This window comes from Helicoverpa zea, chromosome 27, assembly GCF_022581195.2.
Source record: "Helicoverpa zea isolate HzStark_Cry1AcR chromosome 27, ilHelZeax1.1, whole genome shotgun sequence".
Classification (NCBI taxonomy): Eukaryota; Metazoa; Arthropoda; class Insecta; order Lepidoptera; family Noctuidae; genus Helicoverpa; species Helicoverpa zea.
In genome coordinates this window covers 3,970,799-3,984,081 of record NC_061478.1, presented here as the reverse complement: position 1 = coordinate 3,984,081, position 13,283 = coordinate 3,970,799, and the positions used below count along the sequence as shown (strand labels likewise).

At 32.9% G+C, this 13,283-nt stretch overlaps 1 protein-coding gene across 3 annotated transcripts in view; it reads left to right on the top strand.

Moving 5' to 3' along the window:
* Window positions 1-13,283, top strand: part of LOC124643264 (probable nuclear hormone receptor HR3) — a 99,594-nt gene that overhangs the window by 64,724 nt on the left and 21,587 nt on the right. Inside the window, exon 2 of one of the 3 annotated variants that reach the window (XM_047182169.1) lies at window positions 3,841-5,051. The exons of 1 other annotated variant lie outside the window; for it this stretch is intronic. In XM_047182169.1, the coding sequence (XP_047038125.1) occupies window positions 4,751-5,051 (301 nt within the window). In that variant the 5' untranslated portion in view covers window positions 3,841-4,750. Of the gene's footprint in view, window positions 1-3,703; window positions 5,052-13,283 lie in introns of those variants that run through there. One more of the 3 variants, XM_047182170.1, reaches the window with a different exon arrangement.

Genomic DNA, 13,283 nt, shown 5'->3' with positions numbered 1-13,283 from the left:
TTTGAAGTATGGATAGATAGATACATATATTATTTACTATGTACACTAGTTAAAATTACATTAAAACTAAAATATTCAAAAGTTTTGGTGATACAATGGGCGGTCTTATCGCTAAAAGCAATCTGTACCTTAGGGTGGATTCTTTTGCAGTTAGTTCATTCAAGCAAAAACTATTGGAAGGATTTTCTTGTTTACACAAATGTAGCTTAGATATCGGAATAATATATAGGCTACATTTTATTTATATGCGGGAGGTAGTACTCTCGGGACACAGGTGAAACCGCGGGCGGCTAGCTAGATTTCTATAGAAATTAGGTACATAAAAGTGAAAAAATGGCAAATAGGTTCCCTATATATAGTGTTCAGATTGATGTTTTTGTCATATTCAGATTTAAAAAAAAAACGCAATTTTATATAGCCTAAAGTCTAAGAAAAGTTGTATTTTATCCGGGTGCGCAGACTAGTTCTCGCAGGGCACCGTTGAAAACTCTGGCGTAAGCTACATATGTAGTTCGATGTATAGTCTTTCCGGAGATTAACCATTAAAAACCTACACAACTATACAAACAAACATAAATCTTCATAATCTATATCTGTTTGAAGAATAAATTAACACCAATATGTGAAATACACTTTCTTGATTAAATAATATTGGGATTAACTAATGTTACCACATTTACATGCGTTTTTATGTTGTTACTACATACTTTATATAAATACTAGCTTCCGCCAGCGGCTTCGCCCGCGTGGTGTGTTGATAAAAAGCCTATGTGTTAATCCAGGGTATCACCTATCTACATACCAAATTTCAATTAGTCCAGCCAGTTTTTGCGTGATTGAATAACAAACATACATCCATACATTCTCACAAACTTTCACATTTATAATATAAGCAGATTATCACTGAAGACGGAATTTTTAAATTCTTATAGAATATTGTTTTTAGTTAAAATTAGTATTCTATTTATAATTTGATGATATTTAAAATAGCATATATGTATTCTAATTTTAGAAACTGAAACTATTAAATAATATATTTATTTATTATTGGCAGCAATTTATATATTTTTAGTTGGTTTATGCTTTACCTGTACCTAGTATTTTCGATCACAATAAACACTCGTTGTTCTGACTTGATCAATATAGGTATGGTTTCGAAAAACTTCACATAAAGTACATTAAATAATGTATTTTTATACATCTATGATATTATTTCATCATCATAAATTATAAAGCTGAAGAGTTAGTTCGAACTACCTAATCATAGGACCTACGGGACCGATTTCAACAGTAATTTCAGTGTTTATCTAACATTATTGACGAATTATTGCCCATTTATTGACGAAGACTTTAGGCTATTTTTTATCTGGTTACGCGAAGTAGTTTCCACGTGCCTCTAGTAAAATCAATGGCGGAAGCTAGAACCACAATCATTTGATAGACTCAACTTTATAAATGATAAAAATAATCGTTAGATAAACGACAAAATATAATAGCAAAATAATTGTCAGTTAAGAAGCGTTAAAATATTAACCATAGAGTTTTACCGTTTTCCGTACTTATAAGGTAGCACCTTTTTGGTACAAACGACACATCATATTACCTACCTAGCCTTTTTCCAACTATGTTGGGGCTTCCAGTCTAACTGGATGCAGCTGAGTACAAGTGTTTTACATTGAGCGACTTATCTCACCTCAACCCAGTTTTTTGGGCCACCCCTAGGTAAGACTGGTTGTCAGAGTTTCTGGCTCTTATCCGTAACGACTGCTAAAGATGTTCAAATAATATTAAACTGTAGTTCCCGGCTGTCATTGAACATCCTTGGCAGTCGTTACAGGTAGTCAGAAGCCAGTAAGTCTGACACCAGTCTTACCAGGAGTATTGGGTGGGTCGGGTAACTGGGTTGAGGAGATCAGATAGGCAGTCGCTCCTTGTAAAACACTGGTACCCAGCTGCGTCCTGTTAAACTGGAAGCCGACCCCAACATAGTTGGGAAAAGGCTCGGGAGATGATGATGGAGATTTTCACCCATTCACGGACTTTCATAGATAGAATAATTAACTTTTAAATACTAACAAATTGTATACTTATTTGACCAACAGTGGGTTCTTATTAGAACAACGACATAACACGTGGTCCAAAATCAATAGGTCAATAGCCTGCGAGATAGACAGAGATAGCAGCATGTGACGTCACGTCACCCGTCCCTTTCTAGCGCAAGGTCGGCGGCATCCCTCTGGGGGTTATTTACTTTTCATTTTTTTCCCCGATTTTGGGGAGTTTTCCCCTAAAGTCATGTATGGGTGAACTTAAAATTGCTGGATGGTTTCCGATAATGTTTGGTAAGGAAAGTAGGTGTGTTTTTTGAGTTTTTGTGTTTTTGATTAATGGTTTAGAAGTGAGAGTTTTTTTATGTTTGGTAGGTACTTAATTGTCACTTATATGGGAAAGTACCAACCGAGTTTAGTGAGTAAAAGTTTTTTGCACAGAGTCAGAAGAAAAATTGAAATATTTTTATGTGTGAATTAAATAATAACCTTAAAAACATATCAAAAGTCAATTATATAATGTTAATTATTGATAAACAACTTCCTTTTCCGATAATAGCGATGATTTTGGTTAAAAAAAAACTATAGTGCCAAGTGTGATCATCATTAACCATAGAGTCATTGAACCATAGGTAAAGGTCATATTTTTTTTCAAACAGATAACATACAAATAGTCAGTTTAGATATTAGACATAGATAGATAAAGTAGCCAAAAAATTAAAAAATATTTTTTTTTGGTAATTTCATAATGATGCGTAATAATTAATTTTTAAAAGGAAAATAAATTGAGTAAATAAAGAATACTTAGTAGACGCGTAACTGAACAAAATTGCCTACATTTTATATTTGCGGTTGACAGCACATTTTTCCCGGGTCGTTGACCTCTTAACAGTTGAAAAGAGTTCAGCTTCAGGTAAAGTCTCTAAACTAACTATTTATTTGTATATAGAACTACCTCGTTAGTTTAAAATTTGTTTTTTTTGTAAAGTATGCTAAAACACGCAGATTTTCGTCTATGACGTCATAACTGCTAGGTCGAAACATGACTTTATCGTACAAAAGATAAAAACTACGATTCCAATTTTGAATTATCTATTGAATATCATTGTCAGCCAGCATTGATGATTACCGCAAAAAAAAAGAAGCAGAAACTTGTCATTTTTGAAAAAAGAACAAAAATATTCGAATCGTTGGCGAAAAAATTCGCCAGGAAAGGCGGCGACGTAATATCGCTCAGTGATTCCACATTCAAAACTAGAGTTCAACAGCATTTCACCGAAATCTACTTTGTTTGGGTCCCGGGGTCAATGAACTGCTGTGACGCCCGCGAGGTAGTGTGCGCGCGCCGCTATATCTGTACACGACACCGACGTACGCACACAAGCGAACATCGCCTTGTGATCCGTTCGCACACTGATGGGCAATTTTGTCTCTTAATTACAGTGTAATTACACACGTTTCCGTACATCGGTTAGGTTATTTGGGAGGTACAAGAGTGCTAATTGGCACACCTCAAGGAAATTCCCCTTAAAGATGAATATTGAAGGAGAATTTTTCCCATCGTAGTCTGCGCCGCGCCGGGGCGACTGAACTATCGCTATGAGCTAAGTTGATTATTCGGTCGGAATGAAAAAATATATAATTTTTTCGTGAGCCTGGCCGAAGATTCGTCAATGCGTCAGTCACGTTCGGGCCGCTCTGGCGTCAACATCTTCGGACTAGCCAGTCGCCGTCGCGAAGCCGACTTGTGAACAACCTATAGTACAAACGACTAACGTACAAATTTTTCCAGCAGTGAGGTGATCACGTATTGTTATTTTCCACAAAACAAGTGACAGTGCCTAACAGTGCAACAGTGACAGCAATTATCCTCTTTTTTGGAAATGGAACGTGGTGGCATCTAACGACTTCTACATTTAAAATTTAAATCTAGTGTTCCACGTAAATTCGGATAACGGATTTTAGATAATTGAGCAATACTGTTCGGTTAGCTAAAATCTTTCGGAAACGACAACAAATTGGCATTTTCAAATTTTTTCCTCAAAATTATTTTAAATTTCAAATACATTTTTCTCCCTGCTTCGGTTTTTCTCTTTACAGATTTTTTGTGTTTTTCAAATATTGATAAAGAGAATAAAATAAAACCAGTAGATTAAGGGAACAAGTGAATAACTACAATAAATATAATAGTGCCTTACGTAGAATGTTTATTTAAGACGAAAGGAAGAAAACAAAACATAACCACGGAGACAAAATGCCAAAAAATTTGTTGCTCTTCAAAAAGTTAATACCTGAAATAAACTTCGCTAAAAGAAATCTCACATCACCGCTCGGCCGGAATATATTTATCAGTTAAACACTAAAACTTGGTGCTTAAAAAGTCAACATAGTTGAAGAAACACTATATTGGGAGTGCCATAGTTTTTTCGAAGAAAAATTCTCATGGTGTAACGCAAAAGAAAAACAAAAAACAGTTGCCTTACCGACATAGTCGAACAATAAAATTTAAAAAAAGAAGAAATTTAAAACAATCCATTGGAACACCAAATCGTACAGTGATACTAGTGTTAACCGCAATGCGAATTCGATTCGCGCGCACACAAAATCATTGGCCGAAAATAACTTAAAAAAAACAAAAAAGGTTTCAACCTCAGAAGAAAAAAGGAAGGACGACGGAGAAAAATTCGAAAATTGAATTTGGAATGATGAACAGCAATCAGTTCCACGATTTGTTTGGGTCGCAGTGGCCTCCAGACCAGCACGGAGGTCACTCGTCGGCATCGACGATGCTGCACCAGTCCCAGGGCCTGCCCCAGGGTATGCAGCTGAAGAGAGAACCTCATACGGATGTGCAGCCGGTGATGCACAACCAGATGGGCATGGACATCACGTCAGGGTCCGTGGCGGACAGTACATCCCCCCCGCCTGGCAGCAGTGACGGGATGTTCGGCTCGTCAATATCTGGCATGTTTATGGATAAGAAAGCCGCTAATTCTATAAGAGGTACTTTATTTTTTTATTTTTACGTCAAAAAGACTTAACCTACAATTTACTTTAACTTTGGTTACTACGTTTTGATTTACATCAATCGCTTCCTGCTCTTTATGCCAAAAAAATGGTGTTACTCATTTCCTAATTTCAACAGTTGTAAGAGCGGAATGTCGTTTAATTTGTCACGATTAATTAGGGTACTGTCATTGGGCCCTTTTATACGATACGGTATGCAAATAGCAGTATCAATTTGATTATATTTGTTTGTTTGTATTGTCCAATTTGTTGGAGCAAAGTGCGTATTAATTAGACTGATAACTCGACGTTTTAAAATGGAAACAGCAGGACTCATTATTTTAGAGCGATGACATTTCGCGGGAAAAAGTGACACCTGTCAAATGTGTTTTTTTTTCAGATTTAAGAAAAAAGTTTACTATTGTAGCAGAACTTTTTGGAGTTAGATATTATTGTGTGAGGTCATTAACTTTTTTATGAGGTTATGCCAAAAGAACTAAAAGTGAAATAGAAAATAGGGTTATTGGTTACTATGTTAATTGGTGTATGACTAGAATTGACACTTAGCGTTATTAAACATTTCAGGTCAAGTCAAGGTCGTCTTTCGGATACTTATATTATTTTTTATCTAACTAAAAACAATACTATTTTCTGTTCATTTCTCATTTAATATAGCAATTAACTATCAAAAGACAAACACCAAAAAAATATGCAAACAAATTAAGGGCAGCGAGAATAATTAAATACAAACATTAAATAAAAGAATGTCACTAATCGGTGCAGTCATTCTTAACTTTTGATTAAACATACATACAAACATGGATAATTATTTTTTATTTATTCAGAAACAAATGAAGATAGAAAATAATGTTTTAACACACTTTAAACCACTCACAAAACTGCAATCAGTCGAAAACCAAATAGCTTAAGTACATATTTTTTTCGTCACACGACCTAGATCTTAGTAAACATAATTATTCACAAAATCGATGCATTTATCTTTTGTTCCAAATTGCATTTAAATGTTTGTGCCCTTAATTTTTATTTGCTACTTATTGCTACTTACCGGGTTTTTCTTTGTTACAGTATTTGTGTTAATTGTTCGAAAAATGTAGGTTAGGTGTCTAAAAGGTCGTATGTGTCATATTTACTTCAGTTAATGTGCACTTAAGTAGTGTTAGGATATAGTTTAAATTATTTTACAGGAAATTAGAAATAATACAAACAGTTTTTGATACGTTTAAGTAAAACTAAATAGATAAAGAACTAGTTTTCGTATAAATGTAGAATAGAAACTCTTCTTTGTATTATTTTAAACATTAAAGGCGATTCAAATCTACTTTTGCTCAAACTCAAAATAGTAGGTTCAATAATCCATTATAACTTAGCAAACATACTAACATAAAGAAAAACAATAAAAAAAATCTAATAGTAAAAAGGTCGAATAGCTATCTACACTATATTTAAACACTCAAAAGTTAACGTAAGGGTACTACACAATACACAACCTAACAAAAAAAAATCTACGTACATTTCGAACACAATTAAAAAAACGTTTGAAAAAAGAACTCTAAATAATTACTAGGCAAGTCAAAGTGCAGCGTAATGTCATTGACCCCGACGAAAAATGACACGTGCTAGCCCTGATAGTTGTAAAACGACGTAAGTACAAGTACACGGTTGCCTTTGCGTAATGTTAAAACATTTTATAGATTAATAGACAAAATGTCAATTTGAAAGTAGCTCGTGTTCGTTTTGAGTTTGGAATCTGTTCTTTTAAGTCTTTTTTTGGTAATCGCTTCGAAATTTTAAATTCGAGTGTTTTATCATGGAACACAAAATTAACATTAATTTTAGAAGCCATTGTTATCTATATATTTTGAAAAAAAAAAACAAAAAAAAAAATAGAAAAAACAACTGCATTCCTAAAAAAACACAATTTACATTTTAAAGTTCAATTGTCATTAGTCATCAGACTCTACTACTTTAATAGAACAATTTCGGGGTTGCCACTCTACAAATTGGCCTCAACTGCCAGGGTTCAAGGCCACTGACATTTAATTTGATGAAGCGTTCACCTCACATAAGTTCTTCTTAACTCTACATTCATGAAAATTTTCGTAATGGCCGCGTGGGATTGTAGCTGAAAAATGGACGTTTAAAAGTTTCCGGTGTTGTCTTAGAATTAGTTGAAAAGAGTCTATTAAAATAATAGCCCTTTTTGCTAGACAACATGAGAAAATCTTGCAAATATTTTTAATTTTATTGGACAAATACGTAAGTATTGATTGAAAGTTCGTAAGGATTTTAGCTTAGTTTTCTCCTTAGATATTTTCAGTTATTACCGTATCTTAAAAAAATGAAATTACGAGAAACAGCTCTACTGTAACCATCAAACTCCGGCCCAAAGTCTTAAAGTCTTTTCAAGAGAAATAAAACCTGTTTTAAAAGGCCAGAAATCAAAAATATTATTTCTAAGGAAAACTGAAAAAGACGTAGGCGCCATCTGAAACAAAATAAAATCCTGTTCGTTTTTATTATAGCTAGCTTATTGATTTTCGCACGCAGAAACTTTCCACAAGAAAGCCACGGAAGGTGGGCGGAGCACAAAAATAACCTTCCCTGATAATACCATAAGACTCAAGTTAATTAAAATATAATAAACAACGTTTTTGAAGGCAAACAGTTATTATTTCCTCATAAAAACTGAATGTTTGAGTTATCAAACAACAAAAGACCGATGTAATAAACGTTCTCCTAAGTCTGACAAATTGTATGCTGAAAACTGCACCAAAATCGGTTCAGCAAAACGTGAGATAATCCCGCACAAACATACATAGGTTTATACAGGTGAAACTGACAACCTCCATTTTTGAAGTTTACTTTTTAAAGTCCCTATTTAAAAAAAGAATCGTAATCTTAAAAATAAAAACTGCGTAACGATAAAAAAGTAAAACTGTCAAAACGTTTCAAAATTAGAACGAACTCGTGATGTCGTTCACCCGTGACGTCACATGACGTATGCTGTCACTTTTATTTTAGGGCGCGTTCAATTGAACGGTTTTGTTAACATACTTTCAACAGGTTATTAAAATTCTCAAAGTTAATTGTTTTAGGGGGGAATAAATAACATGTGAGAAATTTTGGAATTTATGAACAGAAAGGTTTACTTTTCCTTTCGATTTTGTAGTGGCATTTGAGAAATCGTTTTACTTTTGATATATTAGAAATAGGGTTAAGAGGACAAGGTGAATAAAAAACTTAAATATCACTTTCTCAGGCCAAATTAATAACATTGCATGTTAGACCAAAAGATATGATACTTAGTTGCACTTCTTCCTTGTAAAAAAAAATCTTTTGGATATCATCATTAGTCAACTGATAGCTTGGTCACGGAACTAAGCTGTCTTTTTAGCTCTGCTTTGCCAAATACAAGCCATAGTTATCTTCAAGGCACCCTAAATTCTTCCTTATAAAAGAATTTATAAACATAAGTTTTATAACAAACTCACCGTTAAAGGAACCACTTAACTTTTATATAAACAATAGCACATAACTCTACTGATTTATATACATATTAGTATAGAATTACGAAGTAGCCAGAAGCAGTTTGAAATTAGAGAATACAAAATGTTATATGTTTAAACATATACAATAGAACTCCTTGTAATGTTAAAGTAGGTATATAGTCTATTTCTGGCCAGTTACGAACAAGTAACGTGAAGCCTCTTTTGTATAGATTTTTTTTTAAATTCCTTGACATTGACAGAATAAAAAGATCTGTCAGAATCAGGAAAAGTACTTTTTGGGAATATTCAAACTCAGCTAATACATTTGAAAGTTTCAAATGTAACATTAAATACTTAATGTAAAAGCAGCAATAAAATAAGCAATTTTTCTGCACAAAATACTGCACTACTATCATTTTTAAAGTCAACGCTCTTGCAAAACTAAAGTTTCACAATAAAGAGCAGGAATTCCTTATTACTAAGCTAAAGACTGTATGAAAATGATTCATTTAGTTACTAATAATTACTTAGTCATCATTTCATTCAAATAAATTCAGTTCGTTAACCTGTGGCACTGTGAAAAATGTAACTGTCATTGAGTTTCCGCCATATTGGATTCCATGTTCTCACGTACAAAGGTCCGTTGCAGAACTTCTAGATTTTTTGATGTGTTGTCTATGATGTAAATAATTATTGTTTAAAAATAAAGTTGGTGTATTTTGCCTTGTTTAAAAAGTAGCTTTTAAACAAGGTAACTTTTGGAAAAGTTTTTTTTTGGTAGAATTAAATATGATGACATATTTTTTATAGTGTCATGCATCATAGATAAATGAGTCTAGGTACATTAGGTAAATGAGTATTTTGGTAATGAGAAAGTTCTAGACCTTTCTAATATTTTTTAGGCATTATTATAGACAACATCCGATCTAGATCTAGGTTACACAGATAAACATGTTTTGTTATATTTCACTATCGTAATTTATCTGTCTAGCCGTCTGGCCATTTATCAAAAGGTTACAACCAGGCCTTCCGAAAAAAACTTACATAAAAAACGTAATATTTTTTTTCCACAGTTTGAAAACAAAACCATGTATGAAACGGAACATTTCGACAGACGTGACAGATCAAAATACATCAGTCTAAACTGTAAACGTAACCACTATAAAAAGACCTATCATATAAAACAATATCAAACAGACGAGAGGTCAACATACATTTGTCATTTATAACGGTTAACCAACCATATTAACCTGATCTATTAATGCGAACATTCCTGTGCGCATCAGAGGTCAAATTAAATTGGTATGCCTAAATATAAAAATGAAAAGCACGCGGTTTCGAGTTCATTGACCTGTGATGTCACGAAACGTAGGTGATGTTGTATGGTTAAGGTAGCTTTTGGAAACGAGCGTCCGTCACGTCAGTGGCGGTGCGTGTATGACGCTGCGACGACAGAGTGATGTTTTATGAAAATGTATGAAATTGTCGTGGGTATCCATAATGATATGGTCTTTCCTCAGAAGGCCATTCCAGCCTGGTCACATAATTTCACTCATTAAAATAATTTATGACATTGATTAGACTTTAAAAGAGGCTACGACCCTTAAGTTTATTTCGGCATGCCTTCTCAGGGACATCAAGAAAATGTCCTAATTTTCTTAAATTAACGTGACATGTAAAAGTGATGTCACATCCAACTTGCAAAATACATTCATCTCACCAAAGCGTCACTGCTAGACGCTGCGTCACACAGCTTAGCTCCAAAGGCTACCTTAACCCGTTACGTATGAATTCGCGATATAATCAGTATTGAGCTTCGAGTTTGACCGATATCAGTCATTGCCTTGACTTGATAATGAATCAGTTTGTCATACTTATCAAATATATTTTTTTTGTAGGCTTGGTCTTACGTTTTTTTTATCTTGTTTTTTTATTCCGTCTGTTAAAGCGTTTGATAGTCATAGATTAACGTTTGTTCATTAGTTTTAAGAAGTAAATACGTCGCTTTTAATTCAATGCGTCTAATTTCACCGATTTAAAAAAAAAATGGTAGGTTCTCAGTTTGACACTTATGGTTGGTATCAGACTTATTATTTGTCAGAGTTAGGAGAAGGTTTTAGGTACTTATATCATGGAAGTTGGTTATTTTTTTGTAAATATTTTTATGCTAATATATTTTTCTAGTAACCCTCATAGTCTTTGATTCATAATGTCTGGGTCATTAACAAGCTATAAGGACGTTTACCTTTTACTGATAAAAGTGCACCACAATGCAAAATTATTTATTTTCATTTGAGGATAAAACAATAATTATTTAACCGCATAACCAGTTATAAACATTGTAATCAATATTATGGAATTTATAGTTTATTTTCTATTGGTAGCAGCAGGATATAATAACCAATTTTATCCGACTTCAAAAAAGGGGTTTTTAGATTGAACTGCCAGAATATAATGTATGTTAGTGCGCCATTATCTCACGTTTGGCTGAACCAATTTTGATGAGCTTTTCAGCATAGTAATTTTAGACTTAGGTTTAGTTTTAGGTATATAATTTGTAAGTACAAAGTTGTAAATTATATAATCTATTGACACTTTTTTTTTGTATTTTGAAACTCGAACAAGCAAAGACGTCTCCAATATTCAGCCTACACGTAAGGAGGTATGATATCACTCACGAAGAATTTCCTAGTAATAGCAATTTCTCATAACTTCTCCTATCTGAATATTTTCGATATGATTACATTGTCAATATTTATGTATGAAGTCTTATTATTATTATATTGGTGAAGATTATGATAATGTGAACAGTTTTATGTAACAATATTAAACGGCAAGGTCGTTCTTTGACTTTCAATATTACCTATGATATTTCTTCAGTACATCTGAGTCAGAGAATCTATACTAAGTAATATAATAAAGAGGAAACAGTTTTTTGATTGTTTGTTTATACTACGAAACTATTGAACCGTTTTGAAAATTCTTTCACTGTTAGAAAGCTACACTCTTCCCGAGTAACATAGGCTACATTTTATCCCGGTACGGGCACTAGTCAGAATACAGCTGCTAATTTATAAAGAGTGTTAAGTACGTTTCGTTTAATTGAGGCACTTTTCATCTATAAACAGTTATTAGAGCACCACAAATTCAAATTCATAAAATTCAAAATGGACGACAGTCATAGCTTTTACAAAAAATGAAAATCAAGTATTTTGAAATTCGAATACAAAAGCCACAAAAGTCTTAACTAAGCACCTAGATTTTTTTTTTAATTCACTGTTCTAATTTCTAATCCTAATGCTTCGTTTAGATACCATACTAGCTTGCATTCCCCACTGGCATACCAGTAGCAACTTAAATAAAAAAGTATATTTATTTTATGCCTTTTAATGCACAATAGCAGACAGGTCATTCAAAACTTGTGCAACGATAGAAGAATGTCATTACAATACATTATTGAAACAATAGATCGAGTTCTTTGACCTCCAACAGCTGATCTGAAGCCAAAAACTATATTTAAAAGCGATTTAATAATTATAGAAGGATGTTTACGTGGTTTCCTCGGTCTGGGGTTTTTGTTAAAAATAGTACCTATGAGTAGTTTTGTAAATATTTGTAGAAAAGTGGTGTTTTATGTGGAAAAGTGAGTAATGATGTGATTTTTTTGTTAATGTTGATATTATTTTAATGTTTTAGCATTTTTCTAGTGCTAAAAAATTTCATTGTTTATTGAAAATGGCCTTATAAATCAACATTATCTGTTGCTGACTAATTTAACTTTTATTACTAATTGAATTAAAAAAAGAAAGATGTTCTCAATCTGACCGCGTACATATATTTTATTACCTTACGTGCAATATTTGATAAGATTGATCAAGGTTTTCCTTAAATTGAACGACCTCTAAAAATCCTTTTTTTCATGACCGATAAATGAAATGATTTACTGATATTAAATAACGCTGATAGCATATATCTTTGGTGATACAATGATTGTCATTACAAGACATATTGCTTATTTCAATAACTGTAACTGCATTGCATCACGTTGCATCTCTTGTTATGCAATTTTAATCTGTTGCAACCAGTATAAATGTACTTATGCTGACTGTAACCTGTAACTTTAGTAACCTTTGATTTAAACTTTTTTCAATATTTTTTGCGGAGGATAAAATGAATTTATTTTGTATGATTGTAATTTTTTATATTACTTAGGAATATCGAGGAAATTAATCACCTTTGGGAACTTATTCTATGAAATAAAACTGACATGACAGAAAAATTCTGGAGTAAATGTGTTAAGAGCATTGCGTGAATTCTTTATCAATAAAAACATAATATATCGGAATTATTTTTACTCTAGAGTCAAAAGACGGAAGAGAAAATATCTAAGTTAATTGAAATATCAGTAGTAATTTAAAATAATTATTCTTAATTAAAAAGTATTTATTTCTCTACTGGAATAACGTACACGATTTAAACGAGCATCACAGAAGGTTCTAGCAAAAAAAAAAGATAAAACAGAAACAATTTCTCGACTCACATTCGAATTTCGAACTAGCAAATACAAAATTAATTTCGCAATTTCGCAACAAATTGTTGTTCTAAATTAAACTTTATCACTTTGAGATAGAGTCGTATTCCCGAATTTAGGGGTGTCAGAATAAAGTTGTTTGAAGCGCTAGTTCGGACAACAGCGGTCGATGAACCCTGACGTAAGCTG